Below are 15191 nucleotides of genomic sequence, written 5' to 3' on the forward strand. Positions count from 1 at the left end.
AATGAAGATAAAAACTTAGAATATAAATCACAACAACTCTTTAACTACATGATATTTTATTTATTGACATGGACATCACAATTACACTAGACAACCAAATGCATTTGTTTAAGTGTTTTAGCAAACTTGCTTATTCTAAACACCTGTCCACAAGAGGCTTAAAAATTGACAAAATGAAAATATAATAAAAACATACACAACATTACAATCATTTACATAAAATTACTGCAGGCAAAAGCAAAGGCAACATGATCCAACCAACTAACAGTAGACTATTTGTGCAAACATTGCTGTTTTATTTTTAACCACTTTTTAAAAGCACTACTAAAAATATTAATATTGCTTTCTGTTTTTAATCTAACCAGTAAATCAATCCACAGTTTAGCTCCCTTTACAGAGAAGACAGATTGACCAAACGAGGTCTTACACTTTGGCACTAGACAGTCACCATTAGCCGTTGCCCGTTTAACTCTGTGGGAGGTTTGATGCCGATTGATTAGCTCAAAAAACAGGATTGGAACATGATTATTTAAACATTTAAAACCAATTTAAGATAACTAAATTGAATAAAACTATTAAAACTAAAAAGATTGTTTACATAAAACTTGACAGTGATGCCATCGCATAGGCTTTAAGTCCATAATTTTAACTGCTTGTTTATAAATTGAGTCAATAGGCTTCAATGTAGTTAAAGAGGCTTGTGACCAAGATGTAATGCTATACGTCAAGTGGAGAATATTGTGTGCATGTATAAATTTGCAGTGTGATATGTTAAAACCTTCTAATAATACGATTAAATGTTTAACTGATTAAATCTCTTGTCACAGTGTAAACACTTGCACGGTCTCTCCAGTGAGAATCGTCTGGTGCAGTTTAAATTTTGGAGCTTTAATAAAAGTCTTACACCCAAGCACATATACTCTTTCACACCAGTGTGGATCTTCATGTGTTTATTAAGGTCTGATCATTGGTTGAAACTTCCCACACTGAGTTCAAGCGAATGGTTTCTCTCCAGTGTGGATCCTCATGTGTAGATTAAGGTTTGATGATTGGCTGAAACTCTTCCCACACTGAGTGCATGTGAATGGCTTCTCTCCAGTGTGATTTCTCATGTGTCGATTAAGGTGTGATGAACGAGTGAAACTATTCCCACACTGAGTGCATGTAAATGGTTTCTCTCCTGTGTGGCTCATAATGTGTAGATTAAGGGATGATGAGCGGATGAAACTCTTCCCACACTGAGTGCAGGTGAATGGTTTCTCTCCAGTGTGGATCCTCATGTGTAGATTAAGGTTTGATGATAGGCTGAAACTCATCCCACACCAAGTGCATGTGAATGGTTTCTCTCCACTGTGGATCATCAAGTGTAGATTAAGGTTTGATGATTGGCTGAAACTTTTGCCACACTGAGTGCATGTGAATGGTTTCTCTCCAGTGTGGATCCTCATATGTTGATTAAGGTGTGATAAGCAGTTAAAACTCTTCCCACACTGTGTGCATGTGAATGGTTTATCTCCAGTGTGGATCATCATGTGAATCTTAAGTTTGCTTTTGCTTACCAAACTCTTTCCACACTGAGTGCATGTGAATGGTTTCTCTCCAGTGTGGATCCTCATGTGTTGATTAAGGGATGATGATTGGCTGAAACTCTTCCCACACTGAGTGCATGTGTAAGGTTTCTCTCCAGTGTGAATTCTCATGTGTTGAATAAGGGAGGATGAGCAGTTAAAACTCTTCCCACACTGAGTGCAAGTAAATGGTTTCTCTCCAGTGTGGATCCTCATGTGTCGATTTAGGTGTGATGATTGGCTGAAACTCTTCTCACACTGAGTGCATGTGAATGGTTTCTCTCCAGTGTGGTTCATCATGTGAATATTAAGTTTGCTTTTGTTTGGCAAACTCTTTCCACACTGAGTGCAGGTGAAACAATTCTCATCTCCCCTTTTCAAACAACCATCAGTCTGTAAATGAGTATGTTCCTCAATTTTGACATGATGTTCCTCCTCTTTAGTCCCCTCATTCTCTTTAATTAGGTCTGAAATATAAAAAAAAAACATTAGTTTTCATTAAGTCTTAAAACTTAAATCAAAAACTGTAAAGTGAAAAGGCACGGGAAACATTGGCTACACACTGTAATTTTGATGCACATTAAATGTAAAATAAATCAGATCATATTTTGTTCGGTCTTTTAATGTGTACACATTTAAGCAGATTTAATTCAATTCATCTTTCAAGAATTCACACTTATCTGATGATTGATTATAAGCACGTTTACCATGCTGTCCCGGGAGCGAGCCCAGAGCTCAAAAGGTCCTGAGCCCTGGACTCTCTCCTGTTTGCAGGGCGAGAGGGGAGCTCTGAGCTCAGGTAGGTCTACAGAACTCCCCAAAATACTCTGCTAGGGACAGCAGCCGCGTATTTGAAGAGCCTCCCCAAAAGGCAATGAAGATCAATGCAATACCTGGCTGCTGGGTATAAAAAGATGTTACAAATTGTGCTAGAAAAGCTTGTAGGAGCAAAAACGGGGCCGGTGCGGGTGTAAATTGTGAGATAAGAGTGGTCGTTCCTACTGGATTGGTGTTCTGGTTGACTGAATATGTACAACTATGTGTGCTCCCAGGGGAGTGTTAATTGCATGGACCGGGCGGGAGAGTGAGGTAAGTGTAATTATTTGAAGCATGTATGCCTGAGCTCTGTTAGAGAGGCTTACTATGGCAGTGGTGAAATGTAGCTATAAAGTTCAGCAGAGTGTCTCTGCTGCTGCACACGTGCGAAGAGTGTCAGTATCATGAAATTATTAAAGGGTAACTATGCATCCACAGAGGCGTTTAAACTACTGTGGCAGAGCAGAGTATCAGTATAAAAATTTGGAAGTGTAACAAAGCTCAGGCAGAGCGTCACTGCTGCAGTAGTGGTGCAGAGGGGAATGAAGCTCAGCGGAGCGTCTCTGTTGTGGGAGGTGCGATGGAAGTCACTAATAAAAGGTAAAACTATGCTTTTGCAGAAGCGTCTTAACTGCTTTGGCAGTTCTGGGGGTGTGTCAGTAGTGGTATGAATGAATGATTGTGGAAATGAGCTCAGGCAGAACGTCACTGCTGCAGCAGTGGTGCAGAGGGGAATGAAGTTCAGCGGAGGGTCTCAGCTGCAGAGGTGCAATGGATGTCAATATTGGAAGGGAAATAAGCCTCCGCAGATATGTTTTAACTGCTGTGGCAGTGCTGGGGAGTGTATCAGTAGTGAATGGCTAAATGGAAGTGTATATGAGCTCAGCAGATCATCACTGCTGCAGCATTAGTGTAGAGGGAAATGAAGCTCAGCGGAGCATTTCTGCGACTGCAGAGGTGCGATGAAAGTCAGTATTAGAAGAAAAGTACGGCTCTGGAGAGACATTTTAACTGCTGTGGCAGTGCTGGGGAGTGTGTCAGTAGTAAATGATTAAATCAAAGTGTATGTGAATTCAAGCAGTGTGTTACTTTTTCGGCTGTGTTGCAGAGGGGGAATGAGGCTCAGCAGAGTGACTCTGTGGCTGCAAAGATGCATTGGTAGTCAGTGTCAGGAGTGTTATGTGTGCTCTTACGGAAATGTTATAATGTTATAATTCTCGGCACAGCTAGACAACTGTGCTGACACATTCTATGTTGACGTCGCGGCTCTGTTGCCAAGCTACCACAGCTGGCTCAGCAGAAGCGCATTAGTCATCAGACATCCACAATAAACTACACTACAGTTTGAAAAGGGTTTTTTAACCATAGACCGGTCTCTAGAAGAGAACTGAATAACTCCTCATATTCTTACGAAGATATTTTATTTATTAAAGTTATTATTTCATTGACGTAAATACAATTAATGTGTGATATAATTACTAACCTGTCATCTAAAATCTTAAAAATAAAAAAAATAGCCTATTGTTTTTATTCATGGCTAGAGTTTGATTAATTTGATTGACAAGACAATGAGACTTTTAATTCGCCTGACTGAATGTGAGTTTATTGCTGCATTTGACAGCACAAAACTCGCTCTGATACGGGAGAGAAATTTACCAACGACTGCATTTGTTGCTGAAAGACTTTTTTTTCTGCTGCACATCAAGTAAAGCGAATAAAGACACGCTTATCATCATCAATGTCCAAATTCCACAACACCATCACTATATCCATGGAACATGAACATGTAGACTGTTTTGACAACGAGGAAATAACTGCACTTTTTAATTCAAAGCTCAGACGGCTTGTTAATTTAATACCAGGGAGACCACCTGAAGGACGGTTACAGCGTGTTGTAATGTCGACCATTCAAAAGTCTACAGTAGAAAGTCAACTCTTTATAATATTTTTGGACTTTGCTTGAAAGCTTGATGGAGTGGCACTGTAACTGTGCAAGGTACTGTTTTATGACTTATATAATAACCTATATATGCACCAATAAACAAGTCAAATGGATGAGTGAATTGAATAAATATGCATTCTTTAATCTCAGTATTGCTTTTACTCAAAAATATCACTGGGTTTTGACAAATGTTTTATAAAAATAAAATGAGCAATTTTCATCATTTCAGCTATAGGCCATTATTGACCTTATTCTAAAATGCGGAAGTGCGCCCGTTTTCGCGATTGTCTTAGAACTTCCGATTCAGTCGCCTATGGGAGAAATGACTAGGAATAATAAACCGTAGAAAATGGCCAAACTACTTGCTCAACAAACAAATGTTTGCATGACTACACAGACCAAGTAGCATAATATAATAAGAAAATATTACATTGCAACATCAAGCAGCGTAACGAGCAGTTGTTAACGTCAAAAAATGAATGGAAGTGAATGTGACCGGAAGTCACGAGACAAAAAGATTCAAATGGCAGCGCCCGCTCGACAGCTGAGAATAAGGTGAATATGATTCAGTTATACACACATTTGACAATTATGCAAGCAACATGTTTCTGTGTTATTGTTTTTTGTTCTCTGGGATCTTTAATATAGTTAAGCAAATATATTCTAAAATGTCAAGCAATAATTTGCCTACAGCTTGTTAGTTATGGTAATAAAATGATAAAAATACAAAAAAATAAAAGAGCAGCATTTTGCTAAACATAATAGTCCTTTCTATGCTTTAAATCCTGATATATATGTGTTGTTTCATATTCATTTTTTATTTCACTTGCTGCATTCGTTTTTTAATGTTTGAATACTGAAACAAATAACAGCAATCGCTTAAAGGGTTATATTTTACCATCAAAATGTAGTATATTTTAAATTTTAAACTTTTAATATAAAACCGCTGTGTAATTTAATTCATTGTTAAAAATGAAATAATATAAGTTAATATAAATAATATAATTTAAACCAGGGTTTCTGCACATTTCGCCAAGTAAAAAGCAAGACTTTTTTGACATTTTTAAGACCGTTATGAATGAACTTTAAGATTCATAAAGGGGTAAAGGCAAAGGAATTTTTCAAATGGCCCAGATGGAAAAGATTTTTATTTGTTCTATCAAAAAATATTATAATTTTATACATTTAATAATACAATAATAAATTAATAATAAAAAATACAATATTTTAGATATTTATTAGCAAAAGATTTTTTAATATTGTGTAAAAACAAGCAAGCTTTACTTATATCCATACACTTTTCCAAACATGAACTTTCTTTAAAAAAATAATAAAAAATGAACAAATGTTTTAAAAGTTGTAAAAACTATAATAAACTAAATCTATGGTCAACAATCTGTCCAGGTCGATGTCCTCAGCAGTAAATACATGGAGCAGATTTAAACAAATGTTATTATAAGGAAAATAATTAATCCATTTTGATAAATAGAGTTACAATGACCTTTTTGAATAAAGTTTAAAGTTTTATTGAGATGGATTGTTGGTGATTGTATGGATTTTGGCCAGTTTTGGTAGCAAAACATGAACAAATGAAAATGAAGACTTGCTTAAAACAAGATGTCAGACCTACAACAAAATATTTCAGTAAATTTCAGACTTTTTAAGGCCTAAACTTTTAGATTTTGGAATTTAAGACATTTTAAGACCCAACAGAAACCCTGTTTAAACACAATAGCCCTGGAAATTAGTTATTATAATAATGATGTAATTCTAACTCAGATAATATCTGTAAGAACTAGTAACAACTACTATAAACAAGTTTAAACCCATAAAGAAGTTGATGAAAAAAAGGAATTGTGATCAACTTGACAAATGCAAATGGCAAGTACTAAACCAACACTATAACCGTAATAGCAGATATCTTCTATAAGAATACTGTAGGTCAAATATCGTCAGCTCAGTTAAACTATTTTTTAAATTTAATGTTTTTATTTATTTAATAAAGCGACAGTGCTCAAGGACGCTTTACAAACAGTAAGAGAACAAGAAAAGCAATAACCTTAAGAAGGTAGATAAAATAAGAGACTAATAATGCATAAAAGAATGACAAAAGAGATAAGAACAAGAAAGAAACTTATTCCTGTCTTTCAATAAGTGCTTATGTACATTTAGGAGAACTAGGCAGCACACTCAGGGCTGCAAGATAAATATAATTTAGTATTCTTATTATTAAAATATATCTGAATGAGGATCAAATGACTGAGTTGGTCTTTGAGAATGTTATTTTGAGAACAAAATTAGTACTCTATTTCTTATAAAGTGATGTATACTTAGAATGAAATGACATTATGCTATTTAATAAATTAAACCTTCATTAAAACACTTACAGACTTTTCTGTTGCTTTATTCAAACAATAGCCCTTATTACTAGGAGTAAAATAGTACTACGTTGTATAAAGAGTTAAAATAATATTGTTAATAGCAGGTACATAATTTAGTATGAGGTAAAAACCTGAAACTTTAATCAATCGCTTTATATTCATGTAAAAGCTTTAAAACAAACCTCTTTCCAGTAGAATCACAGTGCAGGAGCGGCGCAGCCTTATGACGTCACACACCACACCAAAATAAAAGTCTTTTTGTTTAGCTTTTTATTGTCACTTACTGGTGCAGTCATGACTTGTTGATACATTTCTACACAGCCACACATATATTCAGTATTTGGAGTTGATGAAAACCTTTACTCTAAACATTTGTAAAACAATAAAAAAACATTTTTAATCCACTAAGACTAATTAAAAATGTAGGCAATACATTATAGATTAATTTTATTTAACACATATTATCATATTTTTCAATTGTGCCTTGACTGCACTAAAACTAGATATAGCCTATGAAGTTGTAGAAAAAGGAAAGTTGATTTCATAATTACGATGATGAGATTTGGATATTAATAGTAATGTGCTTTAGACCTGCAAGTCATCATAAAGTAGATTAAAAAGTTTTTCAAAATTGTTCTAGAAATCTTTAGATTTTCTGTTTATCTGTGCGTGTGTCTGTGTGTGTGTGTGTGTGTGTGTGTGTGTGTGTGTGTGTGTGTGTGTGTGAGAGAGCGAGAGAGAGAGTGGAAAGTGGAAAACGAGGGAGATATGTACATGACTGCAACATTAAGTGGCAAAAAAAGCTAAACAAAAAAGACTTTTATTTTGCCGTGGTGTGTGACGTCATAAGCCTGCGCCGCTTCTGCGCTGGGACTGAACTGGAGAGAGGTTTGTGTTTAAAACTTTTAGACAGATATAAACTAATGGATTAAATTTTCATCCAATGCTAAATTATGAAGCTGCTGTTGAAAATATTAACCCTTTATAAAACGTAGAACTATTTTACTCACAGTAATGAGGGCTATTGTTTGAATAAGTTAACAGAAATGTGTCTAATAAGTGTTTTAATGTAGGTTTAATTTATTAAATAGGATAATGTCATTTCATTCTAAGTGTACTTCACTATATAAGAAATGGAGTACTAGTTTTAAGCAGGTCATTTGTGGCTATTGTTTCTTGCTCAGACTCGCCTGATATCTGTTTGTTAATGACTCTCATATAAAGAAACTGCTGAAGCAAGTGTTGAAGAGAAGTTATTTTGTTTCTGTTCATTGTTTTATTTATTTTAAACAGGACATTTTTATTGTTTTGTTAATTTTAAACAGGATAAAGTGTCCAAACGCAGAGAAAAACTCCTGCTGAAGCGACTGATCTCCACACTGTTATAAAGATGGCGTTTATTAAAGAGGAGAGTGAAGATGTGAAGATTGAAGAAACATTCACAGTCAAACAGGAAGATCTGCAAGAACAAACAGGTTGGTTTTCATACTTATATTTTTTTATAATTATAAATACGAAATTAAATCCATCTTGCAGCCCTGAGTGTGCTGCCTAGTTCTTCTAAATGCACATAAGCACTCATTGAAAGACAGGAATTAGTTTCTTTCGTTACTTGTTCCCATGTCTTTTGTCATTTATTTTATGTATTAGTCTCCCATTTCGTCACCTTGGAATTTTAGGTTCTATCTGCGTTCTGAATGATTTTGAGACATTGAGCTTGTTTTTGCATTCCATAGCAAACAGAATGTGTGTAACAACTAATAATAAAAAAAACATCCCATATTGTAAATAAGATGTCATTTAAAGGGCCATAATACCCCCACTTTCGGTTAAAGTCTACTTCAGATTTTTTTCAAAAAATGCATGATTAATGGGCGTGGAGCTCCGCGAGCATAGGGCAGGAGTGGGCGTGGCCAGCAGGGGAGAGAACAACTGCTGTTGACAGCTCACAAAATGAGACACAAACCGTGAGGAGACACATGAGTTTATAGTTCACAAAGTTAAAATGCAAAGAAATAAACAGTAATTTAATGCCCTGCTACATTTGTTATTCGTGATTTCATATACATATAACCATAATTTATATCATTATAAAGATAAGTGTGTTCATGTAAACACTATAAATGAGGATTCTCCCTCGATCCCCGTGTCTATTATAGATCTGAATGCAGACTCAGTGCAGCAGGTCTCCTGACCTGCCTATTTTAACCATTAGCCCTGCTGGTAATCTGGAGGATTTAGGCAAACACAGCAGCACAGTGATGTGTCTGAATGTGAACGAACTCCTGATAAAAGTCAACGTCCGCCATTCTCTAATTCTCGGGCTGCTCTCCCGACAAAAATGCTTGCAGCACACACACAGCTTTGCTGTATGATTGGCCCTGACAAGATCGCAGGGAAAAAACATGCAACAAACCCTGTGGATCATGGAAACAAACACATACGAGCCTTCATGAACGCTTCTGCGTGCCGTGCGTCAGTGTCTCACAGCTTGCTTGAAACTGGCAGGTCTGTCTTGCCTTTGGAAAGCACGTGCTGTCATGAATAATTAAGCAGCCGGCTCTTCTCATAGGATAAGAAAACTCCGCCATGAATAATAATGAGAAACCGACACATCATCATTGCACTTGCAGTACTGCGCTACGTCGCCGATTTTGATCCCGCCCCAAAAATCATTTTAAACCCGGAAGCTGAAATTAGCTGACAAAAGCTCAAAATTATCCAGTTTTCCCCACAATTAAAGCTGACAGGTGCTAACATTGTCTTAACTGATGTTCAACACACACAAATCTGTTAATATAAAAATATTAACAGGGTGTCCTGAACCTTTAATAAGAAAATGTCAATAACTCAATTTTGACAAAAATGTCAGATAGAACCTTATAATTCTGAGGTGACGAATTTCTCTACCTTCTTAAGGTTATTGCTTTTCTTGTTCTACTGTTTTTAAAGCGTCCTTGAGCACTGGCGCTATATAAATTAAATAAAAACAATAAATTAAAAAAGTTTACTGAGCTGACGATATTTGACCTACAGTATTCTCATAGAAGATATCTGCTATTACAGTGATAGTGTTGGCTTAATACTTTCCATTTGCATGTCATGTTGATCACAATTCCTTTTTTCATCAACTTTTTTATGTGTTTAAACTTGTTTTTGTAGTTGTTACTAGTTCTCACAGATATTATCTGAGTTAGAATTACATCATTATTATAATAATGGGCTATTGTTTTTAAAGTATGTCAAAAAACGTGGATGCCCCCAATCTGAAATATACTGATTGAAATGGACACTAAAATAATTGTTATTAATTGCTATTTTAAATAGGGTTTCCTTAAAATGTCGTAAATTCCAAAATCCAAATTTCATGGCTTTAAAAGTCCTAAATTTACTGAAATATTGTGTTGTAGGTCTTAAATCTTTTTTTAAACAAGTCTTCATTTTCAATTGTTCATGTTTTGCTAACCAATCTGGCCAAAACCCATACAATCACCATCAATCCATCTCAAAAAATCTTTCAACTTTTAATTCAAAAAGGTCACTTTAACTCTATTTATCATAATGGTTTAATTATTTTCCTTACAAAAACATTTGTTTAAACGTGCTCCATGTATTTACTGCTGAGGACATCGACCTGGATAGATTGTTGTGCATAGATTTAGCTTATTATAGTTTTTTAAAGTTTTAAAACATTTTTATTATTTTGTTTTAAATAAAGTGTATGTTGGAAAAAAGTGTGTGGATATAAGTAAAGCTTGCTTGTTTTTACACAATATTTAAAATATTTTGCTCAGAAATATCTAAATATATTTTTTAGTTTTATTATTCATTTATTATTTTATTATTAAATGTATTAAATTATAATAATTGTTGATGGGACAAACAAAAATCCTTTCCATCTGGGCCATTTGAAAAATGCCTTAGCCTTATGAGTCTAAAATTTCATTTATAATGGTCTTAAAAAGTCTTACATTTAACTTGGTTAAACCTGCAGAAACCTTTGTTTAAAATGTCAAAAAACATGGATGCCCCTAATTTTAAATATGCTGAATGAAATGGACACTAAAATAGTTAATTATTTTAAAACATTGTACAGTATTCTAAACTATATGATGTTGTTTTGGGACGACATGAGGCAAAATGAACAAATTATAGTGGAACAATAACGTTTAGCATTGCACTGACTACAACTGGCCAACAAACCAGTCTAAAAATGACTTTTGCTGCTAAAGAAATGGATTACAGCATGCTGATGATATGCAAAAATTGGTTAACCCTGGGTCATTCTAACACTGGATAAACAGAATCCTGGGTTATCTGTAATCACGTTCCACACTGCTCATGCTATACCTGGGGTTAAAAAATAATCCTGGGTGTTCATTAACAGACGGTTCACATTCCCAAACCCTGAGTTAATATTATTATTTGTAAATTTACTTTTTCCACTGTCCCTAAATTGGACAAACAGCAGGAAACCTTTTTAGATGGCATTTCTGCATCTTGTCGGGAATAAAATGTCACAGCGTACGTTATCAGCTAAGCCTCAGGACATGCGCAAAGGCAAGAAAACAAGACAAAAATGACAAATGAAGGAAAACAAGTAGCAAAGAATGTCATCTTGCCATATCCTCATCACTCTAGTTTACAGCAAATAAGGCATTAAGCATTTGCATAAGTTATATAAAATAATGCAAACCCACTAATATAAGCGTAAATTATGCGCACTTGCTACGAACATGCAGGATTTGTCTCAAACGGGTCTTCCAAGCAGGTTAAAAATGTTCAAATCGAGTGGTGGATACACATGAGGGAACACAACACGAGTAATCTAGAGCGAGTGCATTTGATCATTTGCATTTAAGGCAGGGAGGGATGCATTGGAGAGGGGTTCACAACATATTTCAGGACCGGGGGGAGACACACAATTTACTGGAGATTATCACTCGATCATTTGTTTGCGGGCACTCCAGAGTCCCTATGCATATGCGGGAAACTCCTGGAACTTCCGGGAGACTTGGGATGTCTAAAATAGTCTCTAGTAGTCTGACCTTGATCAGTTGGATCAGCTGTATTTGTTTGGGGTTGTAGCAAAACTGTGCAGAGCACTCAAGGAATCAAGTTTGAGACCCATGCTTTAAAGGCATAGTTCACCCAGAAATGAAAATTGCCTCACCATTTATTCATTCTTCTCATGATCATTACAGTACATCATTTCATTTACACACAGTCTAATAACCATCAGTGATTCTGCCATTCCCAACCCTTGGATGCACACAAAGGTTGGGATAATATTATCTTTGCATATATAACACACACACACATTCATTCACTCGTCACTACATCTGTTGATGTTCCCAATATACACACACAGACACCAAATAGGTTACACATCCATATTTATTGAACTATTGCAAGTTTCAGGTCTCATCTTTCGTTGTTGTGTGGTGTTGCAGTCCAGGTTACGGGAAGCAACTGGCAAACTCCGGTAGCTGCCTAGAAAGCTTGATAACGCTGAACTTCAACACCGCGCATGCGGGATAACTCAGATAACTGGATTGCCTTAATGTTGCCTGTTTTTGGGGAGAGCTTGTAATACAAAACCAGCGAAATAAGAAATTACATAATAAAAATATTGTTAAATAAACCTGTTATGGTACCGGAGATGATCTGAATGTAATGTATGTGATCATCTATAAAGGTGCAATATTTTATCTAGTATAAAAGCCAGTAATAGAGGGCATTTAGTCTAAAAGCCAGACCAGTTGGTTGTTAAGGGGGTCATTTGCAGTGGGAGGCAAATAGTGCTAGTGTACTGTACCTTTTTGTGGAAGGTTGAACAGCAAAGAGCGGTCATTTCTACATGTAAATATTTATATTCTAGTTTGTTTGTTTGTTTTGATTTTTGTTTCTTTATTTTTGCTATCTTTTTTATGGATATAATTTGTACATATTTATGAGCAGTTTTGAAAGGACTGTAATAAGGAACGGACACTGTCAAATTACATTTTGCATATAAGTGCTCTGCCATATTCTTTGTGACCTGTGTTCCATGATGCCTCATCACACTCTCCCTTGTGTGGTTTTAAACCTTTATTAGTTTTTTTTTAAATCCTGTTGAGCACAAAAGAAGATATTTAAAATAAATTAAAAACGCTGGCTTTCTTTACGTTCCAGAAGAAAGGAAATGTTTAAAACCACATGACGGAGAGTAAATGGTAAGGTCATTGTTATTTTTGGGTTAAACAACCAGTTAATGCTTGTTGCTTTGTGCCTTCATACTAAAGTTCACTTTTTTTTTTAAGATCTGATGTTGCTGAAAGAAGAGACTCATCATTGGAATAAAACGGAAGAGAAACAGTTTGAGAAACACCAAGAATTAACAACTGATGAAAAACCCACACTGACTGAAAAGACTTCATCATGCGGAGGACCTCGGAAATCCAAATCTGCGTGTAATTTTACTTGTCTTCAGTGTGGAAACTGTTTCACTCGAAAACACAACCTTCAAGTCCACATGAGAGTTCACACTGGGGAGAAGCCTTACTCTTGCCCTCAGTGTGGAAAGAGTTTTAAGCAAAATGGCTACCTTAAAGTCCACATGAGAACTCACACTGGAGAGAGGTGCTACACATGCCAACAGTGTGGACAATGCTTCTATAATACAGGAAACTTTGCACAGCACATGAGAATTCACACTGGAGAGAGGTCGTACACATGCCTACAGTGTGGAAAAAGCCTCTATCAATCAGCAAACTTGGCAGCGCACATGAGAATTCACACTGTGGAAAAGCCTTACTCTTGCATTCAGTGTGGAAAGAGTTTTAAGCAAAATAGCACCCTTGAAGCCCACATTAGAGCTCACAATGATGGCAGAATTTTTACTTTCCCACAGTGTGGGAAAAGTTTTGCTCAAAAGAAAGACCTTGAGATCCACATGAGGATTCACACTGGAGAGAAACCTTACACATGCACAGAGTGTGGTAAACGTTTCAGATTTAAAAGCACACTCAAACAACACATGATAAGTCACACCAGAGAGAAGCCGTTTACATGTGCTCAGTGTGGAAGGAGCTTCACAACCAAATCTAGCCTCATGAACCACATGAATGTTCACACTGGAACCATAGTGTTCACTTGTGATCAGTGTGGAAAGACTCTCACACGCAAAGACTCCATTAAGAACCACATGAAGACTCATTCAGTAGAGCGTTTTAGATGCAGTGAGTGTGGAAAAGGCTTTAAATCTAAAAGAAGCCTTAACAGTCACATGAAGCTTCACAATGGAGAGCAGAGTTCTCAAAATTGAGGCCTTGTCCACCGGAGCTTGGGGCTCTCTCCTGGTACAGCATGCCAAACAAGTGTGAACTCTTGAATACATATCAAGTTACTGAAAATGAAACCCTTTGAACACCTGAAGATTTAAACTCAATAACTGAGGAGGGGTGAAGATTTTTTTGTAGTGTAGATCATGGGTCACAGCGCAGTACCAGGTTGTAAGAGTTTCAACTTTATGATGAACCAATAACCATATTTTTGCACATTGCACACTTCAAATGGTCAACAATGAGAAGAAAATTAGAAAGATTAGGGAGGAGAAACTGTCCTACGCCCTTAGATTGTGTTTTTAATCATTCATATTAATTGATTGTCATTCACGTAACCGAACACAGATTTGCCTCCAGTTTTGGGCTTTTGTCTGCAATTTATAAAATCTGTTGGCGAATGAAAGTCCGGCTAACCTCATGCGATGTGAACTCGCCATAAGGTATTGACAGTGACTGACTGATGCAGACCCCCTAAACCCTGTTCAGACTACAAAATGACATTTCCCAGTTGCAAAAGATCAGATTTGTGTTAGATAATTATGTGGTTTTGGGTAACAAATGAAGACTTTGGTTTCAGAACACTATACATTTATTTTGATGGACTGATTTAAGAAATGAACAAGTTTTTTATGAAGACCATTTAATTTCTGTATGCAACTAGTTACCTTTAAAGATATGTTCATGTGAGAACTCCCACATTACTACAGATAAATCGGTGTATGGGAAACCCAGTGTTGCTATTGTGAATGAGAACGTGAGTGATTTGTTAGCTTATATGCTAATTTCAGAAATCAACAGACTACTTAAGCACTTCAGCTTTTTGTTCATTTAAATTATTATTTATATGCAATACATATTGCACTGCTCATGTGCGCTGATTATATTGTGCACTGTCTGTAAGTGGTGTGTGTGTTAGGTGTGTGTATGTAAACAGCCTAATATGAGTCTATTAATCTCAAAGTCACACTTTAAAAGAAACTTTATACCACCAACGTTTTCATAATTTTGAAAATCCAAAAAAAAAAAAAAAAAAGATTTGGGATAATATACTAGATCTCATTTTTATGTTGTTTTATTTTTTTATTAAATGTTCAAAATAAATGTACAAACACAGTAGGCCTTACATTTATAAACAAGCATGAACTAAATGAATTACAAC

At 35.8% G+C, this 15191-nt stretch overlaps 2 protein-coding genes across 4 annotated transcripts in view; one reads left to right on the forward strand and one right to left on the reverse strand.

Moving 5' to 3' along the window:
• The window catches only part of LOC100537855 (uncharacterized), a 150258-nt gene extending 135499 nt beyond the window's left edge, over window positions 1-14759 (forward strand). The window contains exons 1-4 of one of the 3 annotated variants that reach the window (XM_087250298.1): window positions 7503-7595; window positions 8033-8182; window positions 12882-12922; window positions 13010-14759. In XM_087250298.1, the coding sequence (XP_087106424.1) occupies window positions 13015-14013 (999 nt within the window). In that variant the 5' untranslated portion in view covers window positions 7503-7595; window positions 8033-8182; window positions 12882-12922; window positions 13010-13014 and the 3' untranslated portion in view covers window positions 14014-14759. Of the gene's footprint in view, window positions 1-7502; window positions 7596-8032; window positions 8183-12881; window positions 12923-13009 lie in introns of those variants that run through there. The other 2 variants (XM_087250296.1, XM_088650588.1) reach the window with 2 other exon arrangements.
• Window positions 40-6922, reverse strand: LOC141381834 (uncharacterized). The gene is made up of 2 exons (XM_087250623.2): window positions 6890-6922; window positions 40-2035 (listed from the first exon to the last, which is right to left on the reverse strand). Exon 2 carries the CDS (start codon window positions 1866-1868, stop codon window positions 993-995), a length of 876 nt encoding a protein of 291 aa, XP_087106749.1. The 5' UTR covers window positions 1869-2035; window positions 6890-6922; the 3' UTR covers window positions 40-992.
• Window positions 14760-15191: the final 432 nt, after the last annotated feature.

Source organism: Danio rerio, chromosome 4 (genome assembly GCF_052040795.2).
Source record: "Danio rerio strain M-AB ecotype USA chromosome 4, GRCz13ab, whole genome shotgun sequence".
Lineage (NCBI taxonomy): Eukaryota > Metazoa > Chordata > Actinopteri > Cypriniformes > Danionidae > Danio > Danio rerio.

Bases quoted from the DNA above. Each gene is read 5' to 3' on its own strand.
- LOC141381834 (XM_087250623.2), bottom strand. From the start codon at position 1,868: ATGATGAACCACACTGGAGAGAAACCATTCACATGCACTCAGTGTGAG.